The sequence below is a fragment of the Grampus griseus genome (genome assembly GCF_964374135.1).
Source record: "Grampus griseus genome assembly, chromosome: 1".
NCBI lineage: Eukaryota > Metazoa > Chordata > Mammalia > Artiodactyla > Delphinidae > Grampus > Grampus griseus.
Window position 1 is genome coordinate 161,794,121 of NC_139017.1, and position 16,995 is coordinate 161,811,115.

The 16,995-nt window shown below is 41.8% G+C and overlaps 1 protein-coding gene across 2 annotated transcripts in view; it reads right to left on the bottom strand.

The window, feature by feature from the left end:
• STX12 (syntaxin 12) overlaps positions 1-8,501 on the bottom strand; it is a 34,821-nt gene extending 26,320 nt beyond the window's left edge. For both annotated transcript variants that reach the window (XM_082668461.1, XM_082668462.1), the window contains exon 1: positions 8,301-8,501. In XM_082668461.1, the coding sequence (XP_082524587.1) occupies positions 8,301-8,418 (118 nt within the window). In that variant the 5' untranslated portion in view covers positions 8,419-8,501. The remainder of the gene's footprint in view (positions 1-8,300) is intronic.
• Between the last annotated feature and the right edge of the window lie 8,494 nt (positions 8,502-16,995).

The following is a 16,995-nucleotide window of genomic DNA, read 5'->3' on the forward strand; positions in this document are numbered from 1 at the left end:
TGTTTTATGTCATGCCACTTTCAAGGCAGAAGATATGAATAAACATGAGCTAGGAATAATGAGACCTAAACTCTAAGCCAGATTCGACCACTAACTACATGTATGGCACCAGACAAGTCATTTCATGTTGCTGGGTCTCTTTCACCAATTGTATATGATATTCAGGTTTAACTAACATATATTGAGTACTTACTATTTGTCACAGTACTTACTATTTGTGTGGGGCTTTGTATTCATTAAATTATTACAACTATGTAAGGACTAAATGATCTCTAAGTACTCCCACCACTGCTCAATGCTAAAATTCAGCAATAATGAAGAAGCTCTAGTCCCAGAATGATGCTGTGTAACCAAGCAGTGTTTTTAAGTCAGAGTTTGGCTTAGAGAGACTCTGCCTGTGTACAAATGGGACTGGATTGACTATATGCCTCTGATGGCACTGACCACATTCTACTCATTTTTGCATAACCACACACACATACATACCCCTCCAGAAAATAGTTGGTTACAGGGTGACATATAAAGGGAAATGTTACTGGTATGGCAGTTCAAGGAAACATTTCATCTTACTGACTGTCTTTATATAGAGCATTCTCCTTAGAAACTCTACAGGTATGTCAAAGTTTCAAGTTGTTAATCATCTATCAAACCATATTAAATGCCCTAGAGAGCAAAGGGGACTTTACAGACTTTGGGGGGGAAAAATCAATTGAAATTCAGCTGCTCTTTGTATATTCTCAGCTGAGAACTTTTATTTATCTAGACTTTTCTGACTTCTTTTGTTTGCTGAGATTACCTGAATTGGGATGGGGGGTGGGGCGGAGGAGGACTTTATAGGGTCACTTACTAGTTTAGCACCAGAATGAATCCAAGCCTCCATCAATTCTATCTAAATTCCTGCATATTGATATTTTCCTAAAAGTTTCCAGCAAGACTCAGGTATCAGATGCCCCAAAACTCAAACGATAAAGACAGTGGTGTCTACATCTACTGGAAGTATCATTGTTTTGTATACCGCCCTCCATAACCACCAACAGCAGAGGTTTATTTGAAAATAGTGACTTAATGACCCATCTGTTTTACAACTAAGAAATGTATCCCTTAAACCTAAAGCACAAAAAGAAATAGAATAGTGTGAATGTTTACATACATGCTTATTTTCACTTGAATGTACTTAAAATGTCAAAAAGTACAGTGATACTTCTTGGAACAATTTTTACCAAAATGGGCTACATCTAAAAGGGTTTTCTGGTCAGCTTGGTTAATGAGAAAACTCCTTTTCTAAGCATTCTAGTAAATAAAAGTTTTACTTTAGATTGATTTGTCAAAATATTTGGGATGAAAATAATTGGGTATCTATTCTCTATGAAATGCTACATAATCCTGGAAACCAGATGACTAGGCCTCAGTTCCGTGTGAGCAATTTTGTTATTTTTAAATCTAGGCCTCAATTTCTCCTATCACTGACCTCTCACTTTTAAAAGCATGTCCTGGCTAAAATTTTTAAAAGACTACGAAGCAAATCAATTTGTTGCACATTACAGCTAACATCCACACTAGGAACTACTCTAAACTGAACACTCTTCGTGTGCTTTTAGCTGATATAGGCAGAATGTGAATCTCCAAATGAACCTTAATCCAAATCAATGTCTAGTCATAGCAAAAGCAACTACCATACAGGTAAAAATTTCTTCATCTGAGAGACTCGAATGCTCTAATTCAGTATATTAAACAAGCAAATATAAATTCAAAGAAAGAGCATTATTTACATTAAATGAGAAAATGATAGCCTATGTGGTCATTATTACAATGAAGTCATCTCAGTGCCTTTGAAAATTAGGTTTGCACTGCTTTTGCAAAGCTACGATGAAAATGACCTGACTTTTTAAAAGTAGCCACTATAGGACTTCACTGGTGGCGCAGGGGTTAAGAATCCGCCTGCCACGGGGTGGTGGTGTGATGAATTGGGAGATTGGGATTGACATATATACACTAATATGTATAAAATGGATAACTAATAAGAACCTGCTGTATAAATAAATAAATAAAATAAAATAAAATTCAAGAAAAAAAAAAAGTAGCATCTCTCTGTCCACTTCCTAAGACAGGAGAGATTTCTAGCAACAACAACAAAAAAGAATCCGCCTGCCAAAACAGGTGACATGGGTTCGAACCCTGGTCCAGGAAGATCCCACATGCCACAGAGCAACTAAGCCCGTGTGCCACAACTACTGAGCCTGCACTCTAGAGCCCACGAGCCACAAAAACTGAGCCCACGCGCCACAACTACTGAGCTCGTGTGCCGCACTACTGAAGCCACGCGCCTACAGCCCGTGCTTCGCAACAACAGAAGCCACAGCAACGAGAAGCCTGCGCACCGCAACAAAGAGTAGCCCCTGCTCACCGCAACTAGGGAAAGCCCGCGCACAGCAACGAAGACCCAATGTAGCTAAAAAATTAAAACAACTAAAAAAAAAAAGTAGCCGCTATACTACAATAGTAAAGCTCTAAACTAAACTGAACATGAATACTAAACATCAAAGGTATAATCTTCTATTTACCATACCCATGACAGGACACGAACTCGTTAAGAGCACAGACTCTCAGTTAAGACTGCTGTGTGCTATTCCTGGTTCCACCACTTCCTAGCAAAAGTTTCATTCCTCTGTGCCTCAGTTTCCTCACCTAAAAAATGGGAAAAACAAGAGAACCCTCGTATGGTTGTTGTGAGGATGACCTAAGATAATATGAAGCTAACTTTAGAACACGTCTGGCACTTAAAAGAACTCAATTAAGGATAGCTATTATTATCAAACTCGAGACCAAGAAAAATGTACTTAGCAATGATAAAATCAATTAAGTACATATCGAATGCTAACTACATATCCACTGCTGTGCCAGGCACTGAAGCTAAAGACAGCTGTACAATGTGTGATCACTATCCCCACAACAAAACTAATAGTAATCTCTCAGTTGGAATAACAAGGTCAAAAAGCATGAATTAAAGACTACAGAATAAAGTAAGTGCTAAGCTTGCAAGTTCAAAGGAAAAAACCAAAATGATAGCTAACATTTCTTTTTTTTTTTTTTTTTTTTTTTTGCGGTACGCGGGCCTCACTGTTGTGGCCTCTACCGTTGCGGAGCACAGGCTCCAGACGCGCAGGCTCAGCGGCCATGGCTCACGGGTACAGCCGCTCCACGGCATGTGGGATCTTCCCGGACCGGGGCACGAACCTGTGTCCCCTGCATCGGCAGGCGGACTCTCAACCACTGCGCCACCAGGGAAGCCCGATAGCTAACATTTCTTAAACAATGTTGCAGGCACTGCTTTAAGCACTTTATATAAATTACCTCACTTAATTCTCACAATCCTGTGAAGTAGAGTCTATCACTAACTCCATCTTATAGATGAGGAAGCTGTGAAATAGAGAGGTACAGCAATATGTTTACATAGTTAGTAAGAAGCAGATCTAGGACTCAAACCCAGGCAGTCTGACTCCTGAGCCTGCTCACTTAACTACTAAACTATAGTGGAGCAGGGGGCTCAACCAATGATATCACCATTTACTGAATGTCTACTATGTACCGGGCACTAGACTAGGCACTTTCAAACATCCCACTTTAACAACACCATTCATTTTACATATGGGGTAACAGACAGAAAGGGGAACTAGCCTGCCCAAGGTGAACAGTACAACACAGAGGAGCAAGGACTCAGTCACAGATCTACTGAGCTTAAGGCCCAGGCTCTTCCTGACTTCACTCTTTCAAAAGCAAAGGAAGGCTTAGTTACAAGGGGCAGGATTTAAGCGCAACTCAAAGGATTTTTATAATTTAGGTAGCTAGTGAGATAGGGAAAGATTAAAGAAAGGAGGAACAGAAAGAGCAAAAACTTGCAGCAAAACCCCGTGTTTAGGGATGTTAAGAAAAACAGCCTGCCTGTAACAAAGAGAAGTAGAAAATATGGCTAATTTGGGTTAAGATGACAGAGACAGTGAAAGCAAGGTGGAATGTTAAGATCTGATACAGCAGACAACAGAGAGCCGCCATAGGCTCTTGAGGAGGTGAGTGGTATAATGAAAACAGGACTTTAGACAAACTGCTGATAGCCTTATCAGGATGAACTAGAATGGGAACAGAGACACTGAGACTATGCTGCTGGACGACAGAGGCTGAGATCATGAAGACTTATGAGGAGGACAATGAAATAAAGAGCAAGGGGCCAATATGAAAATAACTCTGAAAGAACAACCCAGAGGATTGCACACGATAATCAGTTTTAAAAGTTCAACTGCTTTTCATCTTTTTAGTAAACAGAACCATATCAATAAATTAGCAACGTTGGGCTTCCCTGGTGGTGCAGTGGTTATGAATCCACCTGCCAATGCCGGGAGCATCGGTTCAAGCCCTGGTCCAGGAAGATCCCACATGCTGCAGAGCAACTAAGCCCATGCACCACAACTACTGAGCCTGCGCTCTAGAGCCCGTGAGCCACAACTACTGAGCCCGCGTGCCACAACTACTGAAGCCCGCACGCCAGAGCCTGTGCTCCGCAACAAGAGAAGCCACCACAATAAGAAGCCTGCACACAGCAACGAAGAGTAGCCCCCGCTCGCCGCAACTAGAGAAAGCCCGCGCGCAGCAACGAAGATCCAACACAGCCAAAAATAAATAAATAAATAAATTTTTTAAAAAAATTAGCAACGTTAAAGAACAGAAATGATGTTCTTTAAATCTCTTCAGAGATAACTTGGCGCCTGTTAAGGTTATTTCCTTATATCTGCCTCAGCAATACTTGCCCAGACCCTTTGTTTCACAATAGACAGAGTCAAGCAGTTTTCTTCTGTAGCCCACACATACTGGTAACAACCCCTTGTACCAGGCAGTCAACCTTAGCTGTACCTAAAACAACCCATGCAGTGGCCTGCCGTATTTCAGGCTGATATGCTCAGCAATTCCAAACCCACGTATGTGAAAAAACCCACAGTTGAGAAAAAAAGAATAGCTATTCTCTCAAATTTTCAATAGATACAGGTCCTTGCAGGACTTTATGGATGTGGGCATATGTCTGGGAGGTCACATTCAGACTGTATACTTAGGTATGCTGGCCACGTCTGGGGGATGGACACCAGCCTGATAAGTGGGTAGAAGCAATGTCACCCTACCAATTTCAAATTCCCAGTGCCTCAGTAAACAATCCCAAGGGAAGAATTCCAACTCACACTGACTAGGGTCATAAGATGTGGTAGGAACCACACAGCACAAGGTAAATGAGTCAGGAAGAGTTCCAAGATGGTAGAGAAACCTCATTCATTCAAATCTACTAAATACAATTTACTAAGCATCAAGACCCTAAATGATATGATCCCTGGCTACCTCCCTGGCCTCTTTTCCTACTACGCTCCCCTTCTCTAACTGCAGTCCAGCCACACTAGTCTCCTTGCTATTCTTGAAAGCACTGAGGTCTTCGCTCTTGCTATTCCCTCTGCCTAGGATGCCTTCCCCCAGCTACTCACGAGGTTCCCTCCCTCACTTCATTCAGGTGTCTACTCAAACATCACCCCCTCAGAGAGGCCTTCTTTGACCAACTGATGTAAAAATATAAAATAGCACACCCACCCTCTTGCTCTCCTCACTCTCTGTCCCCTTATTTTTTTCTTCATAGCACTTATTATTTCTCAATATTGTTTATATATGTGCATGTATGCATATGTGTGTATACGTACACATACACAAACACACACACATACACACAATCAGGGCAGGGTTTTGTCTGTCCTGCTCATCACTCCAGCCCCAGTGCTCAGCAGGTGCTCAGAGAATATTTGTTGAACAGTGAATGAATGAATCTAACATATACTTGGGTCTGAGATAAGTACTAGAAATATAAAGATGAATAAGTCATGTCCCATTTCTTCAAAGGAACTAACAATCTAGCAGGAGAGGCAGACACACCACAAGAAGAGAAAGTTCCACAGCCTCAGGTATTCCCCATAGCTTCCTATGAAGAGTAAAAAAAAAAAAGAAAGAAAAGTCACTTGTAACTTGAAGTGTTAACTGTTATAAAACTGTAATATTAATTAAAAATTATAAAAAGGCTGAATGCTGGTCATAAGAGACAGATCTGGTTTCAAATTTAGGTATTGCCATTTGTAAGCTGGGTAATTATTTAACCTTTCTCAGCCTGTTTCCTAACCCATAAAAAGAAATAATATTGGTAATTACTTCACAGGTTTGTTACAAAATTAAGAGAATGCATGTAAAGCACTTATATTGCCTGGCATACAGTATGTACTCAAATGTTAGCTATTAATGTTATTAATGAAATGAATCCAACTATCCCTTGAGCCTGATGCCTAATCAACAGCTAAACCTTAACAATTCTATCACCAGACACCTCTCCTATCCTTTCCTTCTTTTCATCTTCAGATCCTAACTGGTGTCTCTGATTCCAGTCTCTCTCCCTTCCAACTCAATTTACACATTTCTAAAGAATTATATCCAAACCCCCTTAGTGTAGCACTTAAAGCACTTCATGTTTGGGCCCCAACTTACCTTTCCAATCCTATTTTCCACTACTTTCTGGACTCCACCAGTCTAGCCAAATTAAATCACTCTACTTTTCTATACATACCACATGCTTTCCCACTACCATGCCTTGTTCATTTTATTCCCTCCTGGAATGCTCTTCCCTTCTTTACTCTCGAAAGTTCAAATACTTTCCACCATCTTTCCAGACCTAGCTCAAATGCCAATAATGCATTTCCCTGGCCTCTCCCAAGTGAAAAAGGTGTCTTTCTCTCCTGAATATCTATAATTTTATTATATCTCTTCTATAGTAGCGATCCCTTTCAGTCATTATGTACGCCACAGGTTCCCTATTGAAGGAATCCATGTCAGTTCCTATACATACTACATGCCTCATACTCAAATACATGCAGAATGAAAATTTCACAAATAGACATTAAAATTATATTTGGCCCCAATAAGAAACTTTCAGTATTGAACCAGAATATTCTGATCTAACCTGTATTACAGCTCCCTCACAAAGGAAACTGGAACACAAAGTACTATACTTTCTAACCAGTGGTCACATTAATTTTTGTTTCAAATTTCTGGATTTAACAGACCACATATTCTTTTTTCCACTTCCAAAGTGCCCAGATTCAAACGCTTTCCATCAGAAACTTCCCTCTCTCATTATATATTTAAATTTAAAAGCTAAGTGATAGATTGTTCTTTAAAATATAGAACATAATTGTAATTCAGGACCAACTAGTTGTACCTATTAACAGGGTACAGCCAAGCTCACAAAAACACAATAATAAACAACAAGGATCATGATACCATTCTTTGCAAGTAGTTGCTGCTGCTGACCTCCTGTTTATAAGGCTCTGAGCTAATTTTCAGGCACAAGGAATAACGTGTATTTGACTCATTCAACTATAGTATCATTCAGACCCTAATGGTGGGGAGGGAGTTTTAAGACAAGCAATGACATTCTGAAATCCACCACCACCTCTACCATGTCTTACTTGCTATGTGATTGTGGCCATGTCCCTGAGCTTCTCTGTGTATCATGCTTGTTCAAAAGAGTAACTAGGTGGGGAAGGAAAACAAAAGCCTCATTGGCTTGAAATCCAAAAATATATGCAAATCTTTTGCTACAAAAGACAAAAGAATGTAAACTAAAATGTTTTTGGTGAATTCTCTTTATTAAAGTAGAAGTCATCTCACCCCTCGAATCCAAGTCATTGTATCTGATTTCCAAATTCCTTACAGGAAGAACTGTATTAAAGTCACCAAAACACATGCACTCTCCACTTCCCTTAATTGAAAGGTTCTGACTTCCAAGAAGCCAGAAGCTCAGCAGAATGTAAAGTCTAAACCAGTAAACAGCTCCCGATCCAAGCTGGCCAAAGAGGAAAGAGAGGTGGGTGGAGGGAGGCAGATGACAGGAAAAACTAGGCTGACCACTGGAGCCAGTCGACTCATTCACTGCCTGGAGGGGACACACACACACCCTCCCACCCTGCGGCTGTCAGGACTGCTGTCTTGGCCCCAACACGGTAAGAGCAGAACTCCTAAGAAACTCGAGCTGCAGCTGGGGCTCCGGACCCTCGGGGTGCCTGGGCCTGGCAGACTCAGGGATAGCAGCCCGCCGTACCCAGAGTAGAGCACCCAAGACGGCCTCAGGTGTGGCCCTGGCCGTAGCCCTAGCCGGGCTCCGCGTCCCGGCAGCCTCACCCGGGCCTGTCCCCGGGACGGCCCCCGCCCTCCAGCCCGGTACCCCGGCTCACTGGCTTGGCTGATCCGCTGGATGTTGCCGCTGCACGTCTGGATGATGCTGTTGAAGTCCCGGAGCGGGGGCCCCGAGGCCCCCGGGTTCCGGTACATATCTAAGGGACCGTAGGACATGACGAGGAGCCGAGACCGACTCGCCCTGCACCGCGCTCCTACCGGAAGCAGCCGCCAGACCCGACCAGCAGGCTGACAGGGAAACCGGGAAGAGAAAGGGCGGGGAAGGGGCTAAAGCTGCGTGAGCGCTAGCCCCGCCCCCTCGCAGCGCGCTCACGTCCGCCCTGGCTCCCCCACATTGCGCAGGCGCCTCTGGAACTGGTGTAGGCACGGTAGCTTAGAGACGTGACGCCCTGGAGCTTGGGGATGCGGGGCGGGGCGATGACATCATACCATTGGGGCTCGGATTGGAGAATCTGAGGTGGCGGTGTTGTTTATCGCCAGGGCACGGTGACAGAAGGCAAGAATTTTTCGATTAGCATAAAATTGTACCAGATGATCTCAGCCCTAACATCCTATTCTGTTCTATTCTGAGCATTCAGGCCCAAATATGGAGAATTCGACAGCCTTGAAACCCAGATCCGTAACCAAACTCCTGAAATTCCTCACTCTGCTTCCATCCTCTAGGGCTTTGTTAGGATTTGTGGAGCACTTTTTTTTATTATTATTTTTTTTTTACATCTTTATTGGAGTGCACTTTTATGGTTTACAAATTACTTTCATTTCTCCCTCCACCCCTCTTCTAGTCTAAACAATAAAATGATAATAATGAGATTTCTTGAGCACGTATTATTTGTGATCCCCTCACTGCAATTCAGTTGTTCATAAGCTCTTTCACAGCAAGGGACGATGTTCTAACTATATTTTTACCTTCAGACTAGATAACGGACAATCGATTTTTTTTAATGTTGAAGTAAAGTAACTCGACAGAGCAAGCATTATTATTTTCCCTTTTACAGTTGAGAAAGTTAAGACCATAGAGGTTAATTTGTTTTTCTGAGATTTGACTGCAAAACCCAAACACTAAGCTAATTGTATTGTCATCTTGCTATGTCCCTAAAACGCATTCTCATATTACCAAATTCATTCTCCATCTAAATCCCTCCCAAATAACTTCTTCATCTATATCCCAAACCAGGATTTCTTGGAGAACTAGACTGTCAAATTTTTAAAGTCATTCTCTTAAGTAATTTGGAGTGTATGACCTCAATGTTCCCATAGAAGACTGCATTTTGTGAGCGTATGTTAGATGGAAAGACAAGAGTAGGATTTTGCTTTGGGAGGAGATCAAGATAGAGAGAAGTGAAGGGGAACTGGCAGTGTTTGTTTCCTGTATTCTCCACCCCACTTCACTCCAGTCTGCTTTGCAATCTCTGGGGAATGACCAAGAGAGGAAGCTGCTTGCCTGTGTAGGAGGGGACCCTAAATGGGTGAATGAGCCTGCATTCAGCCTTAGAGCTTTTGTAAGCAATGCTGTCTCTATTTTTCGTTGGAGCGTTTATAAGAGCAATTTTTTCTCTTTAGAAAAGGTCAGACGACATTTGGGTCCTCTCATTCTGGTTATTAAAACCATACGATTTCTTAGAATCCATAGTTTTATGTTCTATCTTATAGTAAATCGTGTACATTGTACTTTTTTACCTATAAAATAGTCTTGAGAATGTTTTCATTTACATTTGATTCTATTTAAAGTGAAGTTCAGTAAAGGTATTTTTCTCCTAGGATTGAAAACATAGTGGTGGTTGTTATTGTTGGTTTCTTTCTCCAGCTAAAATAAAAAGTGGTTTTCCATCTGTGCCATGGCTATCTTGTGCTATCTCTCATAGCAATACATTTGTGCCTCGCAAATACTAGATGTCAAATGAACATATATTGAATTTATACATGAATAATAAAAAATAACTATCATTTCTTAATGTCCATCCAGGTAATGTGAACACATTTTACGAAGTTATCGGTAATACCCAAGATAAAGCCCATCTGATAAAGTGGCTTTATCTTTATATGGTCTGACAAAGTTAGGTTTATTAACTTACTGCTGCAAGGGGGACTACACACCAGAGGAATCATGGGGTATCTCACCAAGCACAGGAGAGATAGAATTATTCCAGGATTTGGAAAGATGGAGTGTAGGTAAAATTTAAAAGAAGCAGTGTTTTTGATAGCCTCAAAGCACACCAGGCTATGTGTAAAGGGATTATCGTCAGGCCTGAGCTAACAAGAAGATTCAGAATCCTGTTTCCTTGGAAACTACAGCGTGAAGATAAATGTGGAATGCTGTATCTGGAAACCCCTTATCTGAAGCTCTGCACCTGGGTTGGAAATTGAGGCTGCTTCTCTGTGTCAAAGTAACTCAGATCCTCCAGGCGAGAGTGGAATATTCCGTTCTTACTGATATTTCAAATAGCAAATTTTCTGAAAAAGCAGTGCTTTTAGAAAATGAGGTTTCTCAGCATTATGTCTTTTTGCTAATTGACAAAAACAGTTTTCATGGTTCAAACCCATCAAGGTGAGATTAGCTCCTTGGTAACAGATAAGGAAACTGGTGTTCTCTAGAGGTTCTGGGCACTTGCCCAATGTCATCCAGCTATTAAATTGCAGAGCCATGATTCATACATATTCTATGACCCAGCAATTCTACTCCTACCTGTATACTCAACAGATGTGCATCCATATGTGTTCCAAAAACCAAGTATCAGAAAGTTCATGACAGCATTTTTTATGACTAAGCAGCATTTCTCTGTATTAATTTTTATTTCATCATAATTAACACACAATAGAGTACACAGGTATTAAGTGTTCATTTCAATGAATTTTGACATTTGTATATACCCACGTGACAACCATCCAAACTGAGAAATAAAACACTTTCACTGTTACCCAAGGAAGTTTCCTCAGGCTGTGTTCCTTTCTTTTTTCTTTTAAGAGATGCTTTTCTTTTGTAAGTCACCAATGTCTTTTTTATTTTTATTTATTTATTTAAATTTATTTATTTTTGGCTCTGTTGGGTCTTCGTTGCTGCACGCAGGCTTCTCTAGTTGCAGCGAACAGGAGTTACTCTTCGTCGCAGTGCACAGGCTTCTCATTGCAGTGGCTTCTCTTGTTGTGGAGCATGGGCTCTAGGTGCGCAGGCTTCAGTAGTTGTGGCACATGGGCTCAGTAGTTGTGGCTCGCGGGCTCTAGAGAGCAGGCTCAGTAGTTGTGGCACACGGGCTTAGTTGCTCCGCGGCATATGGGATCTTCCCGGACCAGGGCTCGACCCCGTGTCCCCTGCATTGGCAGTTGGATTCTTAACCACTGCGCCACCAGGGAAGTCCAGGCTGTGTTCCTTTCTAATCAATTCTCCTCATCCCCAGAAATCACTGTCTGATTTTTATCATTACAGATTAGTTTTGCCTATTCTCAGGCTCCATCAAGAAGAGATCAGACGTTATGTATTCTTTAGTGTTGGCTTATTTCAATTAACATAATGTTTTTGAGATTTATCCATGATATTGCATATGTCAGTGGTTTGGTCTTTATTGCTGAGTAGTATTTTATCATATGATCTTACTACAATTTGATTATCCATTCTCTTATTTATGGGCATTTGGATAGTTTCCAGTTCGAAGCTATTATGAAGATGGCCAGAGCAGCATTTATTTTTACAAGTTCCAAACTGGAAACAGCCCAAATGTACATCAACAGTAGGATGGATAAATTGTAGTATCATAGAGCATGAAAATTCATGGCCCACTGCTATGTGAGCAATGTGGGTGACCTTGTCCAACATAACGTCTAGCAAAAGAAGCAGACAAAGATGAGTACACTCTGTATTATCCCATATTTATTAGGTTCAAAACCAGCAAGATGAATCTATATTATTAAAATTCAGAGTAGCATGTAGTTAGTTTTTTGGTTTTGTTTGGTTTTTTGCCTTGCTGTGCAGCTATACAGGATCTCAGTCCCCCGACCAGGGATTGAACCCGGGCCACGGCAATGAAAACCTGGAATCCTAAGCATTAGGCCACCATGGAACTCTCAGTTTTGAGGAAGAGAGGGAGTGACTAGGAATGGGCACATGAGATGGGCTAGGGTGCTGGTAGCAGTCTTTCTTGATCCGGATGGTGATTATATAACTGTGTTTACTTTGTGAAAATTCATCAAGTCATACATTTGTGATGTGTGTCCTCTTCTGTATATATGCTACACTTCAGTAAATACATCTCATATTTTAAAAATAAAGTATCATTATCACCAATATAACAAGCTTTCTGGGAAATGTAGGGAAGAGTCAGTGGAGAAATTCAAAGAAGTTTGCAAAGAAGACTGTGTTAAAATTAGCACTCATCATATATTGCCAGTGAGAATGCAAACTTGTACAACCACTTGGAAAAGTTTGTCAGTTTCTCAGAAAATTAAACATAAATTTATCACGCAATCCAGCAATCCCACTGCCAGGTATTTACCCAAGAGAAATGAAAGCACATGTTCATATAAAGATGTATATGCAAATGTGTTAGCTTTATTCATAGTAACCAAAAATTAGAAATAACTCAAATATCCGTCAGCTGCTGAATAGATAAACAAATTGTGGTACATCTATCAATGGAAAACTTTTCAGCTATAAGAAGGAACAAACTACTGAAACACGGAATAAATTTACTGAGACGTGAAACAACGTGGATGAATCTCAAACGCATATGCTAAATGAAAGAAGTCAGACATGAAAGTCTACATACTGTTTGATTCCATTTATATGACATTCTGGAAGAGGCAAGGCTATAAGGATAGAAATCAGATTAATGGTTGCCAGGGGCTGGAGCTGGGGGAGGGAACTGACTGCCAAGGGGCACAAGGGAAGTTTTTGTGCTGATGGAAATGTTCCATGTCTTGATTGTGGTGACTACACGACTGCATACATCCATCAAAATCTTTTTGATCTATACACTGAGAAGGATAAATTTTACCATATGCAAGTTATATCTTATTAAACGTAAAGAAAAATGGCACTCTAAGGATCAGTGTAATGAAGTGGCACGCATGAGGTGGGTAATGTGGAGTTGAAAAAAAGATATAAAAGTTGTGTCTTGCGTGAATCTGGGGATAAAGTGATCTGGAGATAAAGTAACTTTGGAAACAAAAAACAAGTGAACAGGGCTTCCTTGGTGGCGCAGTGGTTGGGAGTCCGCCTGCCAATGCAGGGGACACGGGTTCAAGCCCTGGTCTGAGAGGATCCCACATGCCATGGAGCTAGGCCCGTGAGCCACAACTACTGAGCCCGCGCACCTAGAGCCCGTGCTCCGCGACAAGAGAAGCCGCCGCAATGAGAAGACTGCGCACTGCAACGAAGAGTAGCCCCCGCTTGCCGCAACTGGAGAAGGCCCGTGCGCTGCAACGAAGACCCAATGCAGCCAAAAAAGTAAAAATAAATAAAATAAATTTTAAAAAAGTGAACATATATGTTCACTCTATTTTGTCACTGTTTTCTCTCTCAAGAAACAGAAAATGTAGATTCTGTGATAATAATAGCTTGAAAAATCGAGTGCCTACTATGTGCCAAGCACTGTTTTAGAGACTTCTACATACATTATTTAATCCTCACAACAACCCTAAGTAGAGATAGAACTCACACACAGGCAGTCTGACTTTAGAGCTAACCACAGCCTGACACAGTCTCACTTTTCAAGTAGAGTTGATAATCTGCTTCAGTGACAGCCTGACAAGCACTGGCAGGCAAAGTGGTTATTTGACTCCAGTCATAACTAAGAAATATGAACTCCTTTCCCCCAAATGCCAACTGTCATTCCTGCCTTCAAAATCCAGAGATTCACATAGTTGTTAATCAATCTTATTGGTCAAAGGTCAATGTGGTAGCCAGTCTCCAAGATGGACCCCAGTGGTTCCGCCTCCTGATATGAATGCACATGGGTAGTCCCATTCCACATTGAATAGTGTCAGTAATTTTTTAAAAAATTTATTTACTTATTTTTGGTTGCGTTGGGTCTTTGTTGCTGTGTGCAGGCTTTCTCTAGTTGCAGCGAGCGGGTGTTACTCTTTGTTGCAGTGCGCGGGCTTCTCATTGTGGTGGCTTCTCTTGCTGCGGAGCACAGGCTCTAGGCGCACGGGCTTCAGTAGTTGGGGCATGTAGGCTCAGTAGTTGTGGCGTATGGGCTTAGTTGCCCCATGGCTTGTGGGATCTTCCCAGACCAGGACTCGAACCCGTGTGCCCTTCATTGGCAGGCGGATTCTTAACCACCATGCCACCAGGGAAGTCCAGTGTAATTTGTCCTCTGTAACCAATAGGGTATTACAGAAATGATGCAGTGTGACATCCAAAGATAGGCCATGAGAGTCATTGCAGCTTCTGCCTTGTGCCTTGTTCTCTTAAATTCGGTTTGTTTCCAAAATCCATTCTCTATGCGGCAGATTTTATATATATATATATTTTTAATAAATTTATTTATTTTTGGCTGCGTTGGGTCTTCGTTGTTGGGTCTTCGCTGCTGCTCGCAGGCTTTCTCTAGTTGCGGCGAGCAGGGGCTTCTCTTCGCTGTGGTGCGTGGCCTTCTCATTGTGGTGGCTTCTCTTGTTCCGGAGCTCAGGCTCTAGGCACACGGGCTTCAGTAGTTGTGGAACATGGGCTCAGTAGTTGTGGCTCTCGGGCTCTAGAGAGCAGGCTCGGTAGTTGTGGCACACGGGCTTAGTTGCTCCGCGGCATGTGGGATCTTCCCGGACCAGGGCTCGAACCCGTGTGCCCTGCATTGGCAGGCGCATTCTTAACCACTGCGCCACCAGGGAAGTCTGCCAGATTATATTTTTTAAAATAGCCTCCACAGTAGCTTCCATCCCACATGCTCTTCTACTTTGTCACCTTCTCATCAAGAGAGGGGATCTATGTCCCCTCCCCTTGAGTCTGGATGGACTCCTGACTGCTTTGACCAATAAAATGCTGCAGAAGTGAGGTAATGTGACTTCTGAGGACAGGTCAGATGATGAAGCACAGCTTCAGATTTGTTCACTTGTGCTTGGAGTCTTGATCCACCATGGAAGAAGTCTGATTACCTTGAGCCCATCATGCTGGAGAAGGCAAGGTATATATGGAGGGGCCCTACATAGGTGCTTCAGTCAGCATTACTAGACTTTGTCATCTCAGTCCAGGCACTAAATACACAAGTAAGCAGAGCCTTCAGAGAGATGATTTCAGTTCCAATAAGTTTCCTTCAGCTTTTGAATCTTCCCAGCTGAGGACCCAGACATTAAAGAACAAAGACCAGTCGTCCCCACAGTGCCCTGCCCATTCTTGATCAACAGAGTTTGTGGGCATATTAAAATGGTTGTTTTCAAACACTAAATTTTGGGGAGTTCCCTGGCGGTCCAGTGGTTAGGACTCAGTGCTTTCACTGCCTTGGTCAGGGAGCTAAGATCCCGCAAGCCCCCGGCACAGCCAAAAAACAAAACAAAAACAAAACACCTAAATTTGGGGGTGATTTGTTATGCAGGAATAATAACCACAACACTCTGTAGGTCCTGACAGTTTGGACCTTCCCGAAAACGGCCCCTCCCCCCAAATCCTCGAACTGACCGTTAGCTGAAGATAGCTATACTGCAGGTAACATACGGTCTTAAACTGAAAAGAATGCAACCAAAATCCTGCTAAGTTGCTTTTAAGGTTAGTTAGAGTGGTTGAAGAACTTCCTGAAGAACTAGATGATACCTTTCTCTGTTTATACTATATGCTTCCCCTACAGCCGTTTATACGGCTGTGTAAATGGGTAAATTAAGGTAATTCACACAATAAATGCGGTCATAAACATAACCTACTGTTGTAGTCTGTTTGGGCTGCTATAACAACGTATCACAGACTGGGTAGCTTATAAACAACAGAAATTTATTTTTCACATTTCTGGCAGCTGGGAGGTTCAAGATCAAGGGGTCAGCATTCTAATGAGGGCCCTCTTCCAGATTCATAGCTGGCATATGGTAGAAGGGGCAAGGGATTTATTTGGAGCATCCTTTATGAGGGCACTAATCCCATTCACGAGGGCAGAACCTAAGCCCCTCCTAAAGTCCTCACCTCCTAACACTACCATCTCTAGGCGTTAGGATCTCAACATATGAATCTGGCGGAGAGGAGAGGGGCAATAAACATTCAGACCATAGCACCTATAAAACTATCTTTATTTAGAGAAAGTAAGTTGTCATTGCACCTATAGAACAGAATGACCAGGATGTGACAGTGATAATGTCTGAAAGGCACCTGTTATTTAGAAACCTACTAGCACCAATGTTTCAAACCAATACATTCCTCTCCTTGAGATGACATCTCAAAAACCTTTCACTCATACCTTACAAAGATTCATCCCGTATTAATTTTGAGTAATAATGGTAAATATAAAATCAAGGAACAATGGTGTAGTCCAATATTGCATTAAATGGGAGCCTCATGAGGAGAGTAACTTTGTCAATTGTCTTCACTGCTGTATCCTCATTGGCTACCAATGCTTATAACAAAGCAAGCACTTAAACTGAATAAATAAACTCAAAGAAGAAAGAGAATGATTTTATGGACACAAAACTCCCTATTAGCACTGTTAGGTTTTTAATTATTTAAATTCTACAAGCAAGACAAACTGACTCTTTTCTAGGTTGAAGGGGATTATGGGATATGTCTATTGGTGAACCAGCAAGAAATGAAAAAAACAATTATACTTAAGT